Source organism: Pleurodeles waltl, chromosome 10 (assembly GCF_031143425.1).
Source record: "Pleurodeles waltl isolate 20211129_DDA chromosome 10, aPleWal1.hap1.20221129, whole genome shotgun sequence".
NCBI classification, from domain to species: Eukaryota; Metazoa; Chordata; class Amphibia; order Caudata; family Salamandridae; genus Pleurodeles; species Pleurodeles waltl.
Genome location: NC_090449.1, coordinates 55,177,107 through 55,200,443, shown reverse-complemented (window position 1 = coordinate 55,200,443; position 23,337 = coordinate 55,177,107). Strand labels below are relative to the sequence as shown.

Below are 23,337 nucleotides of genomic sequence, written 5' to 3'. Positions count from 1 at the left end.
CATGGACAAAGGGCGATATGAGTGCACATCCACTGCCGGCCTGCCAGGTTTGAAGAGTGGTGTCATTATGGCTTTGTTCGTGGATTGAGGCAGCAACCTTCTCTCCCTCGCTTCCGAGTAGAGTGCACAGAGATGTGGGGACAGTTGCTCCAAGTATGTGTTATTAAACTCCAGAGGGAGCCCGTCTGCCCCGGTACCTTCCCCCGAGCCATTGTTTTCACTGGCGCTTTAATGTCTGCAGCGGAGACTGGTTCTGCGAGTGCCAGTCGGTCATCCTCCTTCAACTGTGGGAGAAGATCATCTAAATCTCGTAACTGCCTTGGGCTCAAAGCCTCTGCAGGTGGGGCATACAGCAAAGAGTAATAGTTAGTAAACCTGTCATTAATGTCATTCTGCCCATACAGTCAGCATCCCGTAGAGTCCTCAATTTCCATTAACAAGGCCTGGAGTCGCGGCGGAGTCGCAAGCCAGGCTAACAATGACTCTGCCTTATCCCCCTCCGTGTGTTGTCTAAATAAGTACTGTTTATTATCAAAATGGCTCAAATGTTCTATTGCTGTTGCAACCTTTTCTCAGGCATCCGTAAGAAGGGGGGCCAGCTCCGGAGTGTTCGGTCTATGGCGTTCAATATCTCTAAGGGTACTCTCATATTTTTGGACGTCTTGCTCTAGGGTCTTTTGAACCCCCACCACCTCCCCTATACATTTACCCCTAATGACCGTCTTGAATGTCTCCCATTCAACCACTCGGGATGATGTCGTTCCCGTGTTATGGTCGAAAAAATCTCCTATTGCAGTTGCAATCGAGTGTTTGAAGGCGTCATCCTCGAGCAATTCCGCTCTGCAACGCCAATTTGGTATACGTGGTTTTTCTCTTTTCCAGGCCAGCATCAGTAGTAGGGGGTTATGATCTGAAACTGTGCGGCAGAGATATTCCGCTGCTTCCACCACGCTACTTACCTCTGGGGATGCAAGAAATGCGTCCAACCGGACGTACAGGTCGTGTAGAGAGGAGTAAAATTAATAATCTTGGTCTGTGGAGTGGAGGTGTCTCCAACTATCAGTGAAACCCCATTGTTGCTGCCAGTCAGCAAATGATTTAGCTATTTTAATAGTTTGGGAACGCTGCGGGGGTGTGTGATCTGTCTAACTCTGGGTCAGCAATACAGTTAAAATCTCCCCTATAATAGTTTCCTGCGTAAGGTGGGGTCCCAGATCACGGGAGAGCGCTGCGAGAAAAGCCACCCTGTTCCTGATTTGGTGCATAAATGCCACCAATCGTTATATCTCTGCCCTCCAGTCTCCCAGTTACCAGAACATAGCATCCCTTCTTGTCTATAATTTCATGTGAAATGGCACCCCAGGACTCACCCATATTAGTACACCTGTAGCGAAAGCTGAATAGGTTGTTGTATATATTTGGCCACGCCATTTCTTCGTGAGGGCCCTAACCTCCTGTTCTAACAGGTGTGTTTCTTTTAAGCTGACCGTAGACCTTATATCATTTACGCATACTGTTCAGACCTTTCACATTCCAGGTAAGTATTTTGTAGGTCAAGGGGGCGTTCCATAGTGTGGGGTGTGGAAAGCGTGGGGATCACCACCCCCCCCATATCTGTTTGGAGTGAGCTATCAAGGAGACGTTCACAACAGTTTCAAATGCATCAGAGGCCGAATTGCTGGGAGCAAACAAACTACGAAACATGTAACTGTAACCCCAATACCCCAACTCCCTCTCCCCAGGACCAGTATCTAGAACTATCCCCGTCCAAACTGTTAAAGATTTAGCTAACATTAGGTATGCAGGGGCCCAGTTAATCAGAATCAAGTCTCATCATCATCATCTGATCGCACCAGTATATTGAACACCGGTGTCACTGTGCGTAGTCCGGTGGGAGCTTCGCCGGCTGCTGGCCTCTGCAGCAAGCCTTCCTGGACTGGTAACGGGTCTTCTTCCTCTAGGGCCCGCAGACTGTTTATCAGGTCATCCTTCACTGTTCGGTGAAATAAGCGGAATGTCAAATTTTTCCTGTGTGGTTGCTCTATTAGCCCATCATCACATAGGTACACGGAGCTCACAGAATATCATCTGATGTTCCCGGCGTTATGCATGTTGACGGAGATTCCATGAGACGAAAGGGATGCACTACCAAAGTTGGAATCATGGACGGATAGGGCCTCAGAGGGGTGGGTCGACTCAGGACTTCCCCCACTCATAATTGCCACCACATCCACTGCTTCTCAAATTTCTTGTAGAGCCCGGTGGTTCGGAGGTTCCACAGTCCTCCTTCGTCTGCTGGGTCTATTGCGCCGCCTGTTGCTTGGTTCCTGCAGTAGGTTTGTAGCTGACGAGTCATTAGATTCCAACCAGTCCCACACCATTTGAGGCGAGGTAAAAAAGCGAACCTTATTGTTAAAGGAGACCCTCAATTTAGCCAGGAAGAGCATGGCATACTGGATTCCCTGTTCACGGAGTCTTCTTTTAGCTTCAGTAAATGATGCTCTTTGTCTTTGTGTTTCTCTGGTGAAGTCCGGAAAAATCATTATCTTCTGGTTCCCTAGCTTTATTTCCCCCTTTAGTCTTGCCTAGGTCAGAACATAGTTTCTATCCTTGAAGTGGAGCAGTTTGGCAACAATCGGGTGGGGTCTTGCTCCCGGGGCAGGGGGTCTTGCTGGTACTCTGTGGGCCTTTTCAATTGCAAAAAAGGGCCACAGGCCCTCGGGGCCACCACCTCCTTATCCAATGTTCCAGGAAGGTCTCCATACTCGCCGCCTCCTGCTCCGCCTTTTCAGGGAGACCCACCAGTCGGATATTACTTCTGCGATCTCGATTTTCTGCGTCTTCTGCATGTGCTTCTTAACTCGGGCGTGAGAGCCGACAGGTTCTTAGACAGTGCTTGATGGTTCGGGGCTAATTTTTCAAGAGCTTTTTCATTAGAGACCACTCTATCTGTTAACCGGCGATGGTCGTCCCTGAGCAAGGACATATCTACCATCAGAGTGTCAATGTTTTGTTCAAGGGCCTCCTGGGAAGCCTGAATCGCATGGAGTATGATGTCCAGGGGGTCTCTGGGGATAGGCTGCAGCCGCCTCCCATTGTGCCAGTGCTTTGCCCCGTCGGCAGGATCGCCTCCACATTATCTTTGTCCAGTCCCTCTTTCCTTTTGGGTTTGCCCATCGTGGTGGACGCTGTCTCCACTTCCCTCATGAGGACAGGTCGCCACTAGTTGCAGAGGGATATCTGGTCACAGATTGTCCGAGAGATAGGCCCTTAGTCTTCCGGCTCTGGCCTCAGCCCGAGTGTGTCTCCGCAAACTGCTGGTTCTACAAACTTGGGATTGGCCCCCCTTCACAGTCCCAGGGCCTTATGCAGGGGAATGATTGAGGGGGTCATTCCGAGTTTGGCTGGCGGCGGGCGCCGCCAGCCAAACAGGAACCGCCAGAATACCGCTGCGCGGTCAAAAGACCGCCGCGGTTCTTCTGGGTTTCCCGCTGGGCTGGCGGGCGACCGCCAAAAGGCCGCCCGCCAGTCCAGCGGGAAACACCCTTCCACGAGGAAGCCGGCTCCGAATGGAGCCGGCGGAATGGAAGGGGTGCGACGGGTGCAGTAGCACCCGTCGCGAATTTCAGTGTCTGCTAAGCAGACACTGAAATTCTAAGTGGGGCCCTCTTACGGGGGCCCCACGACACCCCATACCGCCATCCTGTTCCTGGCGGCCGAAACCGCCAGGAACAGGATGGTGGTATGGGGGTCGGAATCCCCATGGCGGCGCAGCAAGCTGCGCCGCCATGGAGGATTCCCCTGGGCAGCGGAAAGCCGGCGGTACACCGCCGACTTTCCGTTTCTGGCCGCGGCTGTACCGCCGCAGTCAGAATGCCCAAAGGAGCACCGCCAGCCTGTTGGCGGTGCTCCCGTGGACCACGGCCCTGGCGGTTTTTACCGCCAGGGTCGTAATCAGGCCCTGAGTCACTAAGGATCCATATCAGTGTGACAGTGCGTGTTAGTCCACACCTCCTATATAGGTCAGATTTCTATGGCATTTTTCTCCAATTCTTGGCAGACCCTTGTTATCTGTGGCTCCTATAATCTTCTTACTCCGCAATGCCCAATGCTGTAAAGAGTTTCCAGCACAATGAGGGTGGAACCGCTTCTCCCCTGTCCCCGATGTTCACATATTGCTGATGAGGGGGTGCTGGGCAAAACCCCAGTCACTGTTTCATGGGGGCCGGTGCGCCTGTAACGGGTCGAGCCTTCCCGCCTGCTCATTAATAAGCACGGCCCCCACTTACCCCCAGAGCGTCCCTCCGATAATCTCCAGCCAGGCAGGGGGGTGGTTGCCTTCCGCACCATGCAGCGCCGGGGTTTCCCTCACACCGGTGCTCTTGATCCACACTCAGGGGAGCGTGCCGATGTGCAGCGCTGCTACCGCGGCCTCTCCTGTCTGTGGCTCGCAGTCGCCATTTTGTCCCGCAGCTGTCCGTCTTCAGGATACTCTGTATGGAGCTGAGGGGTGTTTCCAGACCCCAGAAGGTGTTTGCGCTGGTGCTCTAGTCCCACTGGTCCGCTCGGCGCTTCTTGGCCCCACTCTCAGGGCATCCAGGGCTGCAGGAGATCCAAGGCCCTCCAATGGCCGCCGGGAGCTCAGCTTCAAGCGTGCATCTGCCCAACGTCACCGCCCCCCACCCACTGCCAAGTTGCCTGGAATCCCCCTGAGCAACAGCCTCACCCTCAAGGAAAACATTGCCAAGAAATCAAAGATGGCCTTGTAAAAAGTCTATCTAATAAAGAACATGAAATCCGCTCCTCCTAGAAAGTGTCTTCAGAACTACTCTTCTTTCCCATGAACACGCACATCGGGATTGTGGCAGTGCACTACTACATGGCTTCCAAAACTCTTCATCGAACACCTTAAGGGCATCCTGAATGCTGCAGCATGTGTCATCCAGGGCCTTAAAAAATCTGACAATACAATCTCCATTCTAAGGGAAATAAACTACCTCCTTGTCGAGTCTCCACTATCTTCACAACTAAATGTATTATTTACAAAGCCATCATGACCAAAACAGCTCTGTTAGAAATGGGGTTTTTGGTTGGCAGTCAAGTTACCTTCTGTCCAAGCAAGAACCCTCACTCTAGTCAGGGTAAGTCACACACAATCCAAATTATCCTGTGCCCACCCTCTGGTAGCTTGGCACGAGCAGTCAGGCTTAACTTAGAAGGCAATGTGTAAAGTAGTTGTGCAATAAATCATACAATAACACAATATAGCACCACAAAAATACACCACACAGTGTTTAGAAAAATTTATAATATCTATCTGGGTATTTGCATGTCAAAACGATCAAAGATGCAACATGAATATGTAAAGATATCACTGAAAAATGATATGAAGTGTCTTAAGTCTTTAAAAAGTAATTAAAGTCTCTTTCAAGCACAAAGTACCTGGTTTGGAGTGGAAAAACTCCAGATAGGGCCGCAGAAGAGGAGATGCGTGGAAAAATGGTGTGTGCGTCGGTTACGCCCTGTCACACACGGACTTGCTTCGTTATTTTTCACTCGGGGAAGCCGTGCGTCGTTTTCCGGCACGCGGACCGTCTCTTTCTGTGGATCGCGGGATTACTAGATGTCCCAGGGTCTGTGCGTGGATTCCTCGGCTTGTTATCCGGCTGCGCGTCGTTCCAGGGGGCTGTGCGTGGAATGTTCTTCCTCTCGGCAGGCGTCGCGTTGATTTCCTCTCTGGAAGGCGGGTGGCGTTGTCCATGCGAGGCTGTGCGTCGAAGTTCCGGTCGCACCGCAGGCATCGCATCGAGCGGCGTCTTTCTGGATGAGGGTGCAGCGATTTTCTCACCGCGGAGCAAGCTTTGCGTTGAATTTTTTGGCGCACGAGGAGTCCAAATAAAAAAGAGAAGTCTTTTTCGTCCTGAGACTTCAGGGACCAGGAGCCAAGCTCTATCCAAGCTCTTGGAGAGCACTTTTGCAGCCAGACAAGAGTTCAGCAAGGCCTCAGGCCAACAGCAAGGCAGCAGCCTTTTGTAGAAAGCAGACAGGTGAGTCCTTTGAGCAGCCAGGCAGTTCTTCTTGGCAGGATGCAGGTTCTGGTTCAGGTTTCTTCTCCAGCACGTGTCTGAGGTGGTAGGGCAGAGACCCTGTTTTATACCCAAATGTGCCTTTGAAGTGGGGGAGACTTCAAAGAGTGGCTAAGAAGTGCACCAGGTCCCCTTTCAGTTCAATCCTGTCTGCCAGGGTCCCAGTAGGGGGTGTGGCAGTCCTTTGTGTGAGGGCAGGCCCTCTATCCTCCCAGCCCAGGAAGACCCATTCAAAATGCAGATGTATGCAAGTGAGGCTGAGTACCCTGTGTTTGCGGTGTGTCTGAGTGAATGCACAAGGAGCTGTCAACTAAACCTAGCCAGACGTGGATTGTAAGGCACAGAAAGATTTAAGTGCAAAGAAATGCTCACTTTCTAAAAGTGGCATTTCTAGAATAGTAATATTAAATCCGACTTCACCAGTCAGGAGGATTTTGTATTACCATTCTGGCCATACTAAATATGACCTTCCTGCTCCTTTCAGACCAGCAGCTGCCACCTCAACAATGTATGAGGGCAGCCCCAATGTTAGCCTATGAGGGGAGCAGGCCTCACAGTCGTGTAAAAACGAATTTAGGAGTTTTACACTACCAGGACATATAAACTACACAGGTACATGTCCTGCCTATTACCCACACAGCACCCTACTCTAGGGGTTATCTAGGGCACACATTAGGGGTGACTTATATGTAGAAAAAGGGGAGTTTTAGGCTTGGAAAGTACTTTTAAATGCCAAGTCGAAGTGGCAGTGAAACTGCACACACAGGCCTTGCAATGGCAGGCCTGAGACAAGGGGAAGTGGCTACTTAAGTGGGTGGCACAACCAGTGCTGCAGGCCCGCTAGTAGCATTTAATCTACAGGCCCTGGGCACATACAGTGCACATTACTAGGGACTTATAGGTAAATTAAATAGTCCAGTTGGGTATGATCCAATGTTACTATGTTTAAAGGGAGAGAGCATATGCACTTTAGCACTGGTTAGCAGTGGTAAAGTGCGCAGAGTCTAGAAACCAGAAAAAATTAGGTCAGAAAAAGAGAAGGAGGAAGGCAAAAAGTCTGGGGATTACCCTGCAGAAGGGCCATTTCCAACAAGCTCTTTATATTTGAAGGCTCTTGGCACACCTGCTGCCAGGATGCAATCAGAGAGAAGGCAAAGATGTGTACCATCTATGCACCCAATATCTGGTGCAACATCCCAGTATAAATCAGGACTGCCTCTAACGTGCTCAAACTTACAAACAAGATGAAGAAAAGACTCTTTAAAGAATACTACTTCACAATGGAGTAACAGTTTACTTCTGATCTTTGAATCCAGCTATTCAATTACTCATTGCCTTTTGGCTACGCATGCATTATACAAATACCACACCCTAACATATACACCACTTACATTCCATTGTTAGTGATCAATTCGTCAAAGGAAACCTTGTAACTAAACACGCCCTTAAAAATTGATGATGCCTTTATTAATGTTGATATACTGTGCCTTTAATCACATTGAGTAATAGTTTATTATGGCCAAAGAATATTTGGGAGATTTTACAAAATGTACAAATATACCGACTACTTTCTTTGTCAACTTCTTCCAGTGTTGGTTGGGAACCACAATTGTTTTAAGTAGACTAGGCATAGTAACCAGTGAGTTATGACTTATAGGACACAGTGTGCAATATCTCCCATATTAAACTAACCCACTAAGAGCTGGCCACCAAATGTCTTTACAAGTCTGCCTTGCATGGCCCTTATGCTTATGTGAGCCTTGCAGGCCAACTCAAGTTCCTTGTATCAGGTCTTGTGACACTACTAGTAGTCTCAGGACTCCACCACCATCTAGTATGAGATCCTCTGGCCCATGCATTTGTGCTTCTTCTTCCATAATCAGCTCCCATTCCAGTTTTCTTAAAGTTATACTTTACCGTGGGAAGATTTTTCACATTAGCAAGGCTGCTTCCAAATATTTTTTGACATTGCCCCACTAGCACCACTTCCACTTGGTTAGCACACACTCTTCTGCATCATCAAATTCATCCTTGTTTCTCCTGGCACATCAGAGAGACTGACAATCTGCATTTTATTTTGAATGTGGAAAATACTTTATATTGTACTCATATTGCCATTTTCCTTTCTACAGTGTGGCACGATTTGTCCCTTTAGTGCTAAGATGATCAATCAATTGCAATCATTCTGCAAGTGAGTAACATATGATCAATTTGCAAAATATTTTTACCCTATAAGTAAGTCTTAAACACAGCACAGCACAATGAGACACAAACTTAGCATGCAACTCATTCTGTCCCCACCAAACAATCTCAACTATATTTTAACTAATTTTGGGGACATATTTTTTGAGTTCATTATGATTTTCTTGAGTTCAACGCCTCTACACAACAAATGATGTCTCAGACAATCCAAGTCATTCGCTGATGTTGCTGTCTTTGTGTTTGTAGCAGTCTACCTATATGTTTGTTATTGAGGTCCACACACATGCTAAATGTCTTATTGATCTTGCATTCCGAACTTTTGATTTCTTCAACTATGTCCATCTCTCAAAGCTTAATTTCTAACTCTCTCTCTCTCAAGATGTTCCCTCAACCTAGCCTGTACCTTGCAAAGTTTGTGCATACAGGGTTGGCATTCCCTTTAGCAGAAATTTGTGTAGGAATCCTTTGACTCTACAAAGTTTCACTAAATACTTCCTAGAATCTATCATCTCACTCAGGGTAGTTACTGTTCCCATCATGCTGATACATACACTTGCTCCTGCTCCAATATGATGCCAAGCTTCTGCTCACACAAGACATGTTCAGTTCTGTGCTATAAACAATACATTCAGTAACCTATTCATTGCAACTTGAAAAACTTAAACTTTTATTGGTAAACTCTACACTGCAGCTTTCCCCAAATTATCCTCCACCATGTCTGCGCAGACAGACACTGACTCCCAAGTCATATGCAAGTCTGCATTATTCTGCTTAACTTTGCAATATGGAGTTTGGTCAGCCCTTCCTTTGACTCTTTAATTAATCTCCTTCCATCCCTTCTTCCTACTGTACTTTACTAGGCTATTTACACTCTTATTTCCACCCAACACTGCTTTGCACAGTCGTTTGAAATGTCCCTTTTTGTTACATGAATAGCACATTTGTGAGCATGCCAGACACATTTCTGTAATTCTACACATGGACGTAAATCCACATCTAAACAATCTTTACCCTTGTACCCATGGTACTATTCTTTCTCATCATTTATTCCTTTAGTTTCCTTCCTTTTGTCTTCCTTCCCTTGAACTCTACACCCCACTAAGGGCCTGATTTACATTTTTCATGGATGTACTTTGTCCGTTCACTTGGCGGAGTACGTTACCCCTGCTGCCCTGATGGAGTATTGTCTGCCAAATTTACCTATGACCAACGGCTCAGCGGTCATCTCTTTAAATTAAAAGGTCTGCTGTCATTTCCTTTCAATGTACTAAATGTTTGGTGGACAGCCACCATAAATTTTATGAGCACTTCGCCAAGGCAGGAGTTTGATTCAGAAAAACAAAAACTCTTGACCCCCACACTCTGTGAGTTTTCTCCCAGGGGTAGGGGATCAATATTGCTCTTTAATGTCCCTCACCACCAGGTCTTTCCTCAAGTGACAGATGGAAATAGAAAGGCAAAACACCACTCATTCTAAATAGGGCTGGCTGTGTACTATCCTTTCTTTGATGGGCCCTCCTCCATTGGGCCATTGGTGGACGATTTCAATTGATGGAGCCAGCAGAGGCTCAGACAAAGGAAACCCTAAGGATCACCCATCTCTAAATGAAGCAGACAGACCTAGGATTTGACGGACAGGGTACTTCGTCGCATAAGTGTCTTAGACTCAAATTTTGGACGACTATTCTTATTTCCCTTACATATGATACTCAATGCCTCAGGCTATTTCTACAGCCTGATTTAGACTGGGATCCTCCTGAGCTGGTTCATCTGGTGTAAACAGCTGTAGGATTAGCTGTTTCAGTTAGATTCACTGGGCATGGCCATGTAGGGTTTAAATTGGCAACCCTGAAAGTTAAATTTTATTACCCAGTGGCAGGAATTATCTTATCTAGAGTTGTGCATAAGGCACACATTTCACCTTTGGACACGACATAGAGGCACCTATATTGTTCACTCATATTATGGAAACTTACATTTGGAGGTCTACCTTTTTTCATGTGTTCTAACTATTTAGATTTGGGAAATGTGATAAATATGTCAGTGCTAGCACTAATAACTATGTTCAAGTAATATGCGTATTAGTATACTCCTACATTAGCTTTATACATTGTTCACCTGCCTAACCCAATTGTTTTAAATTTGAAAGGCAAAAACATGCTGCTAAATCATGAACTATAAACCACTTGCACACTCACGCCCTTCCATGATATGGTTCAAGGTATTTGATTTTAAAAACTGCTAGGGGTGCCTCATTGTAACAAAAAAGTAATATTCATATAGAAAAATCTGATCAGAAATAATTTCATTTCAAGGCTCTAAGATACTGCTTAACCTTCATACAATGTACTATTGCGTACGGTTAAACACACTGGCACCTAGACCCCATATAACCCTCACAACCTCTTATATTCCCCTCTCTGCTACATCGTAGTTGAGATTCTTGTAGGTCTGGTCATTACTACTCGATTTTCTCTTGTAGTAAATGTCCTCAACTGTGATTAAAACGCTCCCAGCGTCTCTCTCATTCCTCTCCTTGTAGACCCTGCATTCATGCCCTTCCAGTTTTGTTTGCCCATTATGCACAACGAGTCCCCCCCTTCTCTCATGCCCTGTCACTTCCCTGGAGTCATACTCACATATCCACCCTCTGCTTTCATTCCATCCCACTTATCTCCCTGCTGTCATTCCCTCCGTGGCATCCCCTACAGAGATACCATATCAATCACCACCTGTTCTCAGTCCTACCCACCACCCCTTGGTCTCATGCTGTATCAGTAATCCCAGGTCTCATGATCTAACTCTCATTCCCTGCTCTCGTGTTGTCCTAGTCACTTCCTCCTCTCATGCTCACCAAGCACACCCTATTTCCTTGCTGTCATGCCATATCAGTAACATTCTGTTGAGTCTGCATCTGAACCCACAAACAGGAAATTGAGAATAATCCAGGTTGCAAGTAGAGTTGGGCAGAATTGGCACAGTTTGATTTCACGGAATTCTATTAAAATTCTGTGAGATTCCGCAGAATTTCGTGCCATGGCGGAATAGGCAATAGGCATTATTTTCTTCGCCCAGAATCCACCCTTGCATCGAAAAACTGAAGCGGTTATGCATTTTGCTCTAAGAAAGTAGCTCAGTCAAGTACCACTCAGTGCTCTTACATACTCTGCAGTGGTCGCTGCCGGCGAGTAAAATGCAATGCTTTCTAAACTTTAGAAACCACTGCATATATGACTCTGCAACGCATACCCCTCAGTGCCCTTACATACTCTGCAGTAATCAGTGCAAAGTATGTAAGGACCCCGAGGGGTATGCACTACTGTGCAGTGATTTTCAAACAGGGCCAGAGAGAGAACAGTCTCTCATCGTTTAAGAAGCATTGCAGATTAAAGTTTCATCAGCAGTGATTTTTAAACATAGAGGGACCGCTCACACCTCCCCCTCCTGTTTAATTATCACTGCAGTGCATACCCTTTGGCCCCCTTACATACTCTGCAGTAATCACTAAGGGCCAGATGTACGAAAGGATTTTATCCATTCTGTGTCTATGGGAAAATCCTTTGGTACATCTGGCCCTAAATCACTAAACATGACCGCAAGAGGGCACAGTCACATTATGTTTAAGAGCTGCTGCAGATTAAACTTTAATCTGCAGTGATTTGTAAACCCAGAGGGACTTCTCCTTTTTCTAGCCCACTTTAGAAACAGTGTTTACTGCGGATTAGTTCTGCCAGTGGAGCAGCGGAGTTGTAAGTAATTCCATGCTACAAGAGTAACGCAGAATTACCAAATTACTTAGATTCTGCTAGCGGAATTGAAATTCTGCCCAGTCTTAGTTGCAAGCACTGATGACCACGCCTATTCCTTCTAAGGTAGACACTGTTTCCTCGTATTCTCAGCATCAGGAATGGCTTCTGACCTGCCCCGTTGTACCAATGAATCTCCTTTATTGAGACACTCGCTGTAATGATAAAATCAAGAATAATCGAGCAAGGCTATGCCGTTTCTTGCAAAATTTCCCTTCAAAACTTAGGGCTAGATGTCTCAAAATTCCATTTTACATTCCCTAAATAGCGACTTTTAATAAATCTATATTTAGAGAATGCAAAATGGTATGTAACAAAATAGCGACTCCCTAATAGCGATTACTACAGAATCTTAATCGGCTTTAGGGAATCGCTGTTTGGGATTGCAACTCCATTTGTTCCTGTGGGCCTGAAGGCCCATAGGTGCCATGCTTTTGCATTTCCTAAATTGTGATTTCCAATTATGAAATCATAAAATTGGGAAATATAAAACCAAGGGTGCCGAGGCCTAAGGCCCCCTTTGATGCCCCACCGAAAATAATTTGTGCACATGTAAAGCGCACACATGCCTTATGGACATGTGTGTTCTACGTGGCACTTTAAAAAATGCATTTTTGATGCATTTTTTTAAATTTCACATGGTTACCACCAACTGGGAGTTGGTGGTAATAGCATTTCCTAAATGCCCATTTCGCATTGCGGAAATGCTTTTTACATGTGATTAGGGAATTGCAAATAGAAAATCCCTATTCGCGATTTCCTATTTAGGGAATCGCTTATTGCGATTTCCTATTTGGAGTCACAATTTTAGGGAATCGCAAAAAATTGCATATTCTCTAAAAGGGGACTGCCAATGCCTTTCATACATTTGCAAAGGCACTCACCATTTGCGAGGAAAAAATGTTTGATAAATGTGTCCCTAAGTACATTCTTGGGCACTGCTGACCAGGCTAATGGATTCCATGTGCCTTACAATATTGTGTTGTATTTGCTGAAATGAGATCAGCAGTGTGTCTGTGCATTATAAACTGCAAGTTGAATCTGACACAGCATCCCCCTGAAAGCACTTGGAAACCTTTTGGATTCCTATCTGCGCTTAAGACAAAAAGCTCAGAAATGAGTCAAATCTGACAAGGCCAAAGTAGAAGGAAGCAGAGAATAGGTGTGGCATGGATCATTTCATAAATCCAATTAGAACATTGGGATTTTGAAAGCCCCATTGGTAGACACTTGAATGGTTCAGGTTGTATAATGGCTGGTGCAGGTCTTCTGCTCCAATGTTCTTTTTGTTTCTCTCTGTTTAATTTAGAACATTCAAACTTCAGTGGGTGGACTCTACCTTTCCTTTACCACAAGCACATCCCTCACCAGAGTGATACAAGGCTCTATTTAAAGCAGTCTGCACTACAGTAATCGTGAATGAAAGCTCAAGCCTGATTGCTTAACAAAGAAGTTCATAAGCAAAAGCATTTTCCAGGAATATCTCCTGACCTCCTGTTTCTAAATGAATCCCATGTTGTTTAGTATTTCGCAGGGTGAATTATTGGTTTCAGCATCATCTTTGCTAAAACATGTTTTAAGTCATTAATATTGCTATTAGTTACATTTGTGTTAAACAGTTTGTGCTTTTAATTCTTTAATTCTCTTCATCAGATCATCTCCTGCTTTTCTCCGCCCTGCTCACCGGTACAGAACACATGTGTGATTGAGGGTGATGCCAATCCTCAAACTGAGAACCAACAGAAAAACCAGGCATGTGTCCCTAATACCAACACCACCTGCAGCTGGAAGACAATTGAATAGGGCTGCTGTGCTACTTTACAACAGTCAGTGGTTAGCCGGGACCACTTCTTTGCCATTTGTACATACTTTTATCCTCTAATTTGTGGTTTTGTTTCCTGCTATGTTGGCAGTGTACCCTTTTTCTATGCGAAACACAGCAATACCCGTTGGGTCTCAGTGTTTTGAGTGAGATATGCCATAAATAAAATAAAACCATTAAGGTAAATTTAGGATTCAATGTAAGAGTCATTCATTTAATTTAATTTCTTAGTATAACAAGTCTTTTATATACATTCTACATTGTCTTCATTAAATCTTTTTCAAACAACCGTCTACAAGCACAGGTAGGATAGAGCTGCTTCCTGAATGATCCACAACACGATCTCACACCTCAGGAAGGCACATGAACTTATCGACTACTGACAGAGGAAGAACTCTTGTATGCACCTCAATTTGACTGTTGTATTGTGGACACCTTATCCAAGGCCTGGGTGATCAGTGATACAGCCCATGACGACTCCTTGCATGTTTTATGCCTTTGAAAGAGCCTCCATGAGAACTAAATATGTTCCTCCTAATCTCTGTTTTGTCCCTCAGAGGAAGCACTTTGAACCTTCACTCATCAAGGCCAGCAATAGTTTGCAGCAAATTAGAATTCACATTAGAATATTCCAAATTTCACAGCTGCTGCTATTTCAAATGGTCTATTTTCGAAACTCGAATCAATGAATTGTCTTTTTTTTAAATCTGCATCATTTTTCAAAATTGTTGTTCAATGATTCTGCACAATTCCTAATTCTTCTCTTCGACCTTCTGTCTCCTCCATTAAAGTTCAACAATTTTTGCTCAGTTTCATTCTCCATCAAAATGTCCACCCTCCACAACCAAGGTGGTTGGAAGTTCGATGTCTTTAGTTACACTGAGCAAAGTTAGACCTGGGTGCCATTTAACACACCCAGGTGGTTGTGAAATTTGTTGCTTCAAGGTTACTGGTGACATTTTGATTCCAAGTCTCGTTGAGGCCTGGTTTGAAACTTTAAGCCCAGCCCAAGCTTGAATGGATTAGATACCTTCACTGACACTTCCCCCATTCCAACGGGTTTGCACATATTACAAGAAAGGCTAGTGGTCTTTCTCTGGATTAGTAGGGAGAGTGGATGGGTGACCTACTTTTTATCTAGTTATTCTCCTTGGATGTTGCAAGGGCTCCCCCCAGCTGATAGAGGTGACTAAATGGCCAGTCCCTGTTTCTGATGCAATGGAAAGTGTTACTTGCATTGTACCTAGGACTAGGTGCCACAGGGTCCCAGAGTGCTTACATACATCAACAGGTGAAAATACCTTATCAGGCCCAGGTCAGTGCTCAAGCAGAATCATGGGTGCCATCCCCTAGACCTGGGCTTGATTCGCCAGACAGCTATGTCACAAGGTGCACAGGATGCAGCTTAACAGGATGCAGCTTAACAGGACACAGGAGGCTCCTCTTTATTTGTAGGCTGGAAGGCTCTAACTGGACCCCACATTATTAATCCAGCAGGACCTCCAGTAGGTCTGGGGGTGTGGACTTCTGGGCTTGACCTCTATTTGTTAGCCTGTTGGGTCATGAAGTGCCCAGATCACAGACCCCATGTTGGTTCCCTTGCTTTGGTGTAGTGGAAAACTCTGACTTGGACCCAGGTCAGGGTTCCAGGACGCCCAGGGATTGAACCCCTAGTCCAAGATCCATTCACTAGATCTCCCCATCACAAAGTGAACTGGGTGGAATTCCGCAGGCCGCAGGAGGACTCTATTGCTTTGCTGGAGACACACAGGTACTCCACCATCATGCTTGGCCTTCACCGGTGCCTGGCCCAGTCTGATTCCCTGTGTGCCTACTGCATACCCCATATGGCTCCCTGTGATGCCCCATGGCTAAACACACTCACTGCCTTGGTGGACTACACTGCCTTGGAAGCAAATACGGGTTTTGTCTCCTGCCATGTTGGCTTTGATTTCCAATCCAGGAAAGGACATGCTGTTGCTGCTTATGCATGACAGAGGTCCTGCTCAGGGGACCCCCTGCTCGGAGGGGTAGGTCTGCTTGCTTAAGTTTTGGCCTCCTACTATGATCAACCAGAATGACAACTGTGAGAAAGTGGATTATTAGTAGGGGTGGATTGGTGCCCACCAAAAGTGATAAATTCACTATCCTATCTGTTCTGGTTAAAGGTCCATCTGCCACTGGTCAGCTGAGATTCTTCACAGAAATGTCCACTTCAGCATTTTTATATTCCTAGAACTATCCAGTGCATCAGCCTTATGATCCTTGGGGATCTTCCTGTCCAAGCAGCAGGTTCAGTCTGCCTGGTATACTTTTACAAGTATAGCATTGTTCGGAGCAAGGCTGGATAAGGGCTCAACCTGTATGGTTCACCTACATAAGACACCATAAGACAGGGGTTCTTGGCCTGTAGTTTGTGACCCGCAGGGGTCCACAACACCTAAGCAGAGGGATTGGGACTGCTTGTAAAATAAAATCATATTTGCATAGTAATAAAGTACATATACATAAAAAAGGAAAACTGAAAATTGAATATGTTAAAAGGGTCCTTACATATAAAGCCCTTTGAGATTGGATGCTAAAAAGTAAGTTGGAGTTCTTATGGTGAAACACGGGAGCAAGGCAAACAAAAGGGATGATTGGGGGCCTCAATTGAGGCACCGGAATACATTGACAACAGGAGAGCTTGGATTAGGACCAAAAAAGACAACATTATTTGCTAGCAACCACTACACCTAAAAGTGGATTTTTTTAACAGCCCCAACTTTCCCATTAAAATTTAGGGCCAGATGTACAACAGGGAGTTTTGAGACTTGCAATTTGCGACCCATTTGTGAGTCGCAAATTGTGACTTGCAAAATCAAATGTACATTAGTGTAACTCACACTGTTTGCGATTCCGAATGGTTCGCAAATGACCTACCTCAACAATATTCATGAGGTAGGTCGCAATTTGTGACCCCGTTGGGAATGGCTGCACTCACAGGGATGGTGGCCTGCTGGGGACAGCAGGCCATCATGTCTGTACCTGCTTTTTAAACAAAGCAGCAGTTTTTTTTTTTTTTAAATGCAGCCCGGTTTCCTTAAAGGAAAACGGGATGCATTTCAAACAAAAAGAAAAGTTTTCTTTTTGTGTTTTCAGAGTAGGCAGTGGTATGTGGGACCACTGCTTGCTCTGAAAAAAATATTTTTGCATCTATTCACAAAGTGTAAGGGGACCCGTTGGGACCCCTTCCCGTTTGCGAATGAGTTACCACCAATTTGCAATTGGTGGTAACTGCGAATGTTTTGTGACGGCAGTTGTGGTCACAAAACAATAATACATTACCCTGCGACTCCCAAGTAGGAAGGGGCGCCTTTGGAACGCCCCTTCCTAATTGCAAGTCACAATATCTATTTTGCCAGTATTTACATGGTAGCTTGCAAAATAGGGATAGTACATTGGGAAAGGGCATTTTGTGGTTGCAAAAGGAGAAATTTGCCTTTTGCAACTGCATAATCGCATCGTACATCAAGGCCTTAGATTGTTGCATATTTGTTTTCTGTGAACTAATGAAATATTTCATAATGTTTGTGCCATTTGGCATCTACTTGTTTTGGTAACTTTGGGGTATAATTCAAATTGTAGCAATTGTTTAGGCGCAGGTCCCCGACTTCCAATAGTGATTTAGTGAGTGTCCACAGAAGTCAAAAGGTTACGTACCACTCCTCTGAGACACTACTAGTCTCATTATGACCAATGGAGTAATTTTTCCAAGGCCCTAGCCTAGCTATATTTGTCAGTAGTTCTGTTTGCTTTACTGCAAACAGGCAAAATGCAATGTGCCTGTGCTAATCTAAGGTGATGAAGTTCTTTGACCACACGGAAGGCTGGGGTGAGTGGGGAAGGGACTATGGTAATCACCAGTGTCCACCTCGAAGTAAAAGAAATCAAGTTCCAGTTTGAAGCAGGCACCATACAGACAACAAACTCAGAGACAGATGTCTTGGATGACAAAAGCACAGTCCTTCACTAGACAGGGGATACCCAATCATTTTCCTGGGTTCCTTTTCCCTCCCTTTCAAATGTACTGAAGTGTTACAAGTGGCTCAACAGAACTATCAGGTAGGACCTGACATTGTTGTGGCAACAGAATGCCCACAGCTCCCACCCTGCATGTCCTATTGAGCTCAGAGAAGTTATTTCCGCCCATTCAGGATGGTCTATTGTGTGCTCCTGGGGTAAATTTCACACCTCGTCCTGGACTGAGCACAGCCTTCAGGCAGGTAAAAGGTACCTTTGTAAAAACTGCTTCTTCTTAAGTATTAAAAATCCAAATTCACCAAGGAATTGTTTTTTGAAATTCTTACAAATAGTTAATTAGTTTTTTTCTACCTGGTCCCATTACTGAGATACATCATTACTGTTTAATCTGTACTTTGGTTTGCTACATAGGACAGCTAGGCCTCTAACTGTGAAAATAGCTGTTAGGGCTTTGTCAGGGACATGGTAACATTACTTTTCTACACGTGCCACATTTAAATATCATGACGTCTACCTTGTGGGCTAGAAGGCTTACACAGGGGTTACTTATCAATATTTAAAATGGAGGTATTAATCTGGCAGGGGTTACTTTAACAGGTTGCACTGCTGCAGTGTGGCTGCAATGGTAGGCCTGAAGCCATGTTTTACTCTGACAAGCTAGTAAAAGCACTAATAAGTGCTGCAGTCCTTAGGTGACATTTAACTTTCCATGCCATGAGTGGAGTTTCTACAACATATAATACAGCCTTAATAGAGAGTTAAATATGTAATTCACGGATCAGCCAATTTCTACATGTTTTAGGGGTCAGGGCACAAACACTGGGGACTGGACTGCCATTTATCAGTGTGCAGAGTGAAAAAAAACACTAAAATTCAGAAAACAATGAGGAGGACATCGTGAAAAGGAGAATCTTCTCACAGTGACCCACTGAAATGTAAGCATAGTCCTAAATGGAGGAAAATAACCTAATCTGAATCTCCTCAGTAGCAACATCTGAAGGTGTAAAAACCAAGAACTGACTACCCAGCCTCTTTGACCGTAGGCACTGCTGATCAAGGCTCAGTCCGTAGCTAGTGTTGGGCGAGTAGCAGACCCTGGTGCCCCAGGATTGGTTCTTCTCAGAGTTACACTTGATTAGTTTATTACTGAAGACAAAAACAAACCTTTGCCTTGCACTCTGCTAATGATATACCTTTTTGGTTATTTTTAAGCTTTTGCTCTTGTTTGGGAACCAGTATTTTCTAATCCTAAATGTTACTGATTTCCTGATGGGTTGTTTTACACCATTTGTGGTTGTGAAGCACAGATAAATGCAAATACACATGTTGGAGAAATGTCCGCCTACTTATTTTAAACTCTGTGCCTGTAGTGAAGCTCACACATATTTTTTGCCTTATTGCGTTAATCACAAAAAAGTTAGATCTGCTAAAACACAGGAGAACTATTCCTCCTGATCTCCTTAGCGCACAATTCTTCAATCAAGGTGTTCACACACAAGCAGGGGCTCTGCAGAGTTCATTTTCTGCAGAACATGGCAAAGGATTTGTTTCACACATTATGCACAAACATTTAATTCATGTTGGTAAAATGGCACTGATTGTGCGGCTCAGAGGGAAAAGCTGAGGAAAGTATACCCTGGGACACAAAGCGAAATTCCGATTTCAGATAACTAGTTCCTTCATAATTTGGTGTGAACCATCACTCTACTCTATGGCAGGAGGAAAGGCAATGCAAACTGCAGGACAACCAACTGTTTAACCACTGATGTCCAGGAGACAGGTAGTGTGGATTATTTAAGCTATGCTAAGCCCCTTTTCTTCCCCAATTCGGAGCATGGAACAGTGCATAAAAAGCATCAATGTTTGCTAAAAACGAACACATTTGTTTCCCATAATTCTAACTCACTAATAGTTTGGTGTTTGAAGTGTGTTTTCTCTTTCGACTAAAAAAAACAAAAATAAAACTGTGCTATAATATTAAGTAGTACTGAGACCAGCAGTGTTACACCGGTTCTGTGTGCAGAAGCAGCTGTGTATGGATCTACCCCATCCATCCCCCCCCCTGTAATTCCTGCCTAGTCCTCGGCTCCTCCCTTCTCCCATACCACAGGCTGTCCAGCGTGCTGAAGCCCCTGCCACTGCCCTTTCTCTCATAGCAACAATGAATGCACTGTCCCAAAGACCTCTCACATAGAAGAGTGGGCTTGGGACACCTGGGCCTCTGTTTGTGTAGTGGCACACCTTTAAACAGGAGCACCAGGTGCAAAGAGGGACTGTGCACTCCATTACAATAAAAGTGCTACCCTGGGGCGGCACATTAAGTGAAATGCAGAGTGGCTGCTTAGAGGCCACTTAGCGTTCCACAGAACAGATGGATGCAGTGGGTGGCATCTACCTGCGTGAGGGGGCGAGAATGATCCATGGGACCCCTATCCCTCCTCTGGAGGGCTGCCTTTAGAAGCCGCACTGACACGCATGTTTGCCTCTGTGCGCAATTCCATAATATGTCGCAGGTGCAGAGCAAAGTGATTTGAATGGGGCCACGCCTACATGCAAATGAGGGAACACAGTGAGGGTGCACCCTCTCAAGATGCACTGCTCCTACATGTCCGCCAGCTCTATCGCATTACATAAGCATCTGTGGCCCCTTCTCTAATACTATAGTGCCCCAGGGGTACGCTAAGTGAGCACTCATGCCCACTGCGCACCCAGGGCACTATACATGATAACTCTGACGTCTTTTGTGTGCTTTTCCGAAAGAAAAAGGGACTCTCTGGCTGAATGTAGCTCGTAGGGCAGGGAATAATTTGATCAACATAAATAAATCTCGGCCCCTCCGCCAACTATGTAATTTCAACCAAAGCTTTCCTCCAGGAAAGAACATTAAGTTTACTTGAATCTCTTCATTCTTGTATCCCTCCATTACATATCTTGAACACTGTGTTTACAAATCTAGAAAATAACCAAAGATAAAAAAACAACATAACACAACCACCACACACTTTCAAATACATATACCTTTCATCTTTTTTCACACTTCTCATCCTACGGTCTGTTACAAAACACCCGCTGTGCCTCCAAACACATTGCGCCATTAAATTGCCTCTTATATCTTCTGTGCGTTGTTACAGCTGACACACCTGTTCCCCCACCCGACCCGTGCGTCAGCTGTGACACCTCTCCAGCTGTCCCGACTGAGATCACCCGAAAGCCGCACCCCACTGACCCGGATGCCGAATTCCACCACTCAATCCAGGCTGGAAATCAAGACGACACAAAACATACTTAGAAAAAAGAAACTCCATTTACCTTGGATTTGTACACATCGCTCTGAAACTTTTCAGAGCCCAAACAATGGCTTCTTGACGAGGTAGTGTTTGGCGAGTAAATGTTGGATATATTTAGTTCCATTTTGTGTGAAAGGCGGGAGCACAACCTGTTTTTAAATTTGGAGGAATCTCGCTGCTTACTTAGCAAGTTCACGAGTACGAGTAATATCAGATGTTCAACGTTTATTGTTATTGAAAGTTAGTTGGGTATCAGCATATTTTCTGATATTAAATTTGCATGAATATGATTCCGGTTATTTCATTCTGACCACAACCTGGGTGTTTCTTAATTACACACTATTTTATAATCAAACCCCTCTTTTAGAGCTTCAAGCATTCTTCTTTGCGAATGAAAAGGTTCAGTAAGTAAAATAAAAGTACACTGAACATTTTCCTTTTTTGTTGTTGCCTGTGTTGATTATTTTGCAGTAACTTTTGTTCTTTATGCCTTTTAACATTGTAGTTATGTAGCTGTACTAACGTGCATGGCTCGGCTTCACTGAGTGCACCATCTATGTAGCTGACTAACTGCTTTAGCACAGTGCTTAATTTGAGCCAGTGGTTTCCGGTGTGGGGCACCAGCAGTTATTTTTGAGGGCTGGCACTTATTTTTCTGCCTCAAGCATTTACTGTGAGCAAAATAAACAAATGGGAAAGGCGGAGTGTAGGAGTCTGTCCTGGTTTGTAGTGGGTACCTAAGGTACTTACACCTTATACCAGGTCCAGTTATCCCTTATTAGTGAAATGTAGGCAGTGTCAAGCAGCTTAGGCTGTCTAAGGGTAGCTGTAGCAGAGCAGCTGAGGCTGAACTATGAGACATGCAAAGCCCCTGCAATACCACTATAGTTACACAATACGTTTACAAATAAAAGACTATGCTCAGTGTTACCAAAAATAAAGGTACTTTATTTTAGTGATACAAGGCCAAAAATATCTAAGAGACAATACTCCTTCTGGAGGTAAGTATTATACACAATATATACACTAGAGACCAAAATCGGGTAAGTAAATAGTCATAGAATAGTGCAAACAGTAGAAAATACAATAGAATGCAATAGGCCCAGGGGCAACACAAACCATACACTAAGAAAGTGGAATGCTAATCACTAATTCCCCCCTAGGCAAGTGTAGTGTATAGAGGGGCGCTGGGAGGTAAGAAAACACCAAAGGTAAGTAAAATACCCCCAACCCAGAGCCCAGGAAAATTGGAATAAAGCACTGCAAGTTTCCTCAGGACACACTACAAGTTGTGATAAGAGTTATTGCAGGAACAAAGCAAGACTCCAAGCAACAAATGGTGGATTCCTGAACCTGAAGACCTGTGAAGAGAGGAGACCAAGTTCAGAAGTCACTGAAGATTCCAGGAAGGACAGGATCCCCTGCCAACCTAGAAGATGGTGCAAAAGAGGATTCTCTGGTTAGAAGAATTCTGCAGAAGAGCACCAAACAAGATGGCTGTGGGTTCCTGCGTGATGCAGAAGTTGGATGCAGGCAGTGTGCGTCACTGGATCCGTCCAACAAGCCGTGGTTCAAGCAAGGTCACGGTTGGCATCAAAATGGCACTGCCTGAACCCAGGAGTTACCCAGAGGCCTCAACTCGGACTGAGGAGGCTGAGGGGGCTTCCAACACTGGACAGAGCCACCAGATGACCAGGCAGCACCCACGGGAGTCCCAGGACACGGGGGCAAAGAAGGTGCAAATTGAGGTTTGTATAGCACAACGAAAGAAGGTCTCACGCTGCCGGAGAACAACTCAGCAAGTTGTGCATTGCAAGATGGAGTGTTGGGGACCTGGGCTACACTGTGCACAAAGGATTCTTGGAAGAAGTGAACAGAAGCCCAAGGAGCTAGAGATGACGGGGTGCACAGGCGTACTGTCGCAAACTAGGAAGCCCAGTTCTTACCTCTGCCAAATTTGAAAAGTTGGACCTTAGGACAGTCTGCGTCAAAGGGGACACACTGGAGGAACTCTGGGCACCACCCCTGGGGTGGTGATGGACAGGGGAGTGGTCACTCCCCTTTCCTATGTCCAGTTTCCCACCAGAGCAGGGACTGGGGGTCCCTGAACT

General features: G+C 45.2%; 1 protein-coding gene across 2 annotated transcripts in view; it reads left to right on the top strand.

The window, feature by feature from the left end:
• The window catches only part of LOC138261023 (metalloproteinase inhibitor 1-like), a 57,282-nt gene extending 43,175 nt beyond the window's left edge, over positions 1-14,107 (top strand). For both annotated transcript variants that reach the window (XM_069209629.1, XM_069209630.1), the window contains exon 6: positions 13,748-14,107. In XM_069209629.1, the coding sequence (XP_069065730.1) occupies positions 13,748-13,897 (150 nt within the window). In that variant the 3' untranslated portion in view covers positions 13,898-14,107. The remainder of the gene's footprint in view (positions 1-13,747) is intronic.
• The last annotated feature ends 9,230 nt before the right edge of the window (positions 14,108-23,337 follow it).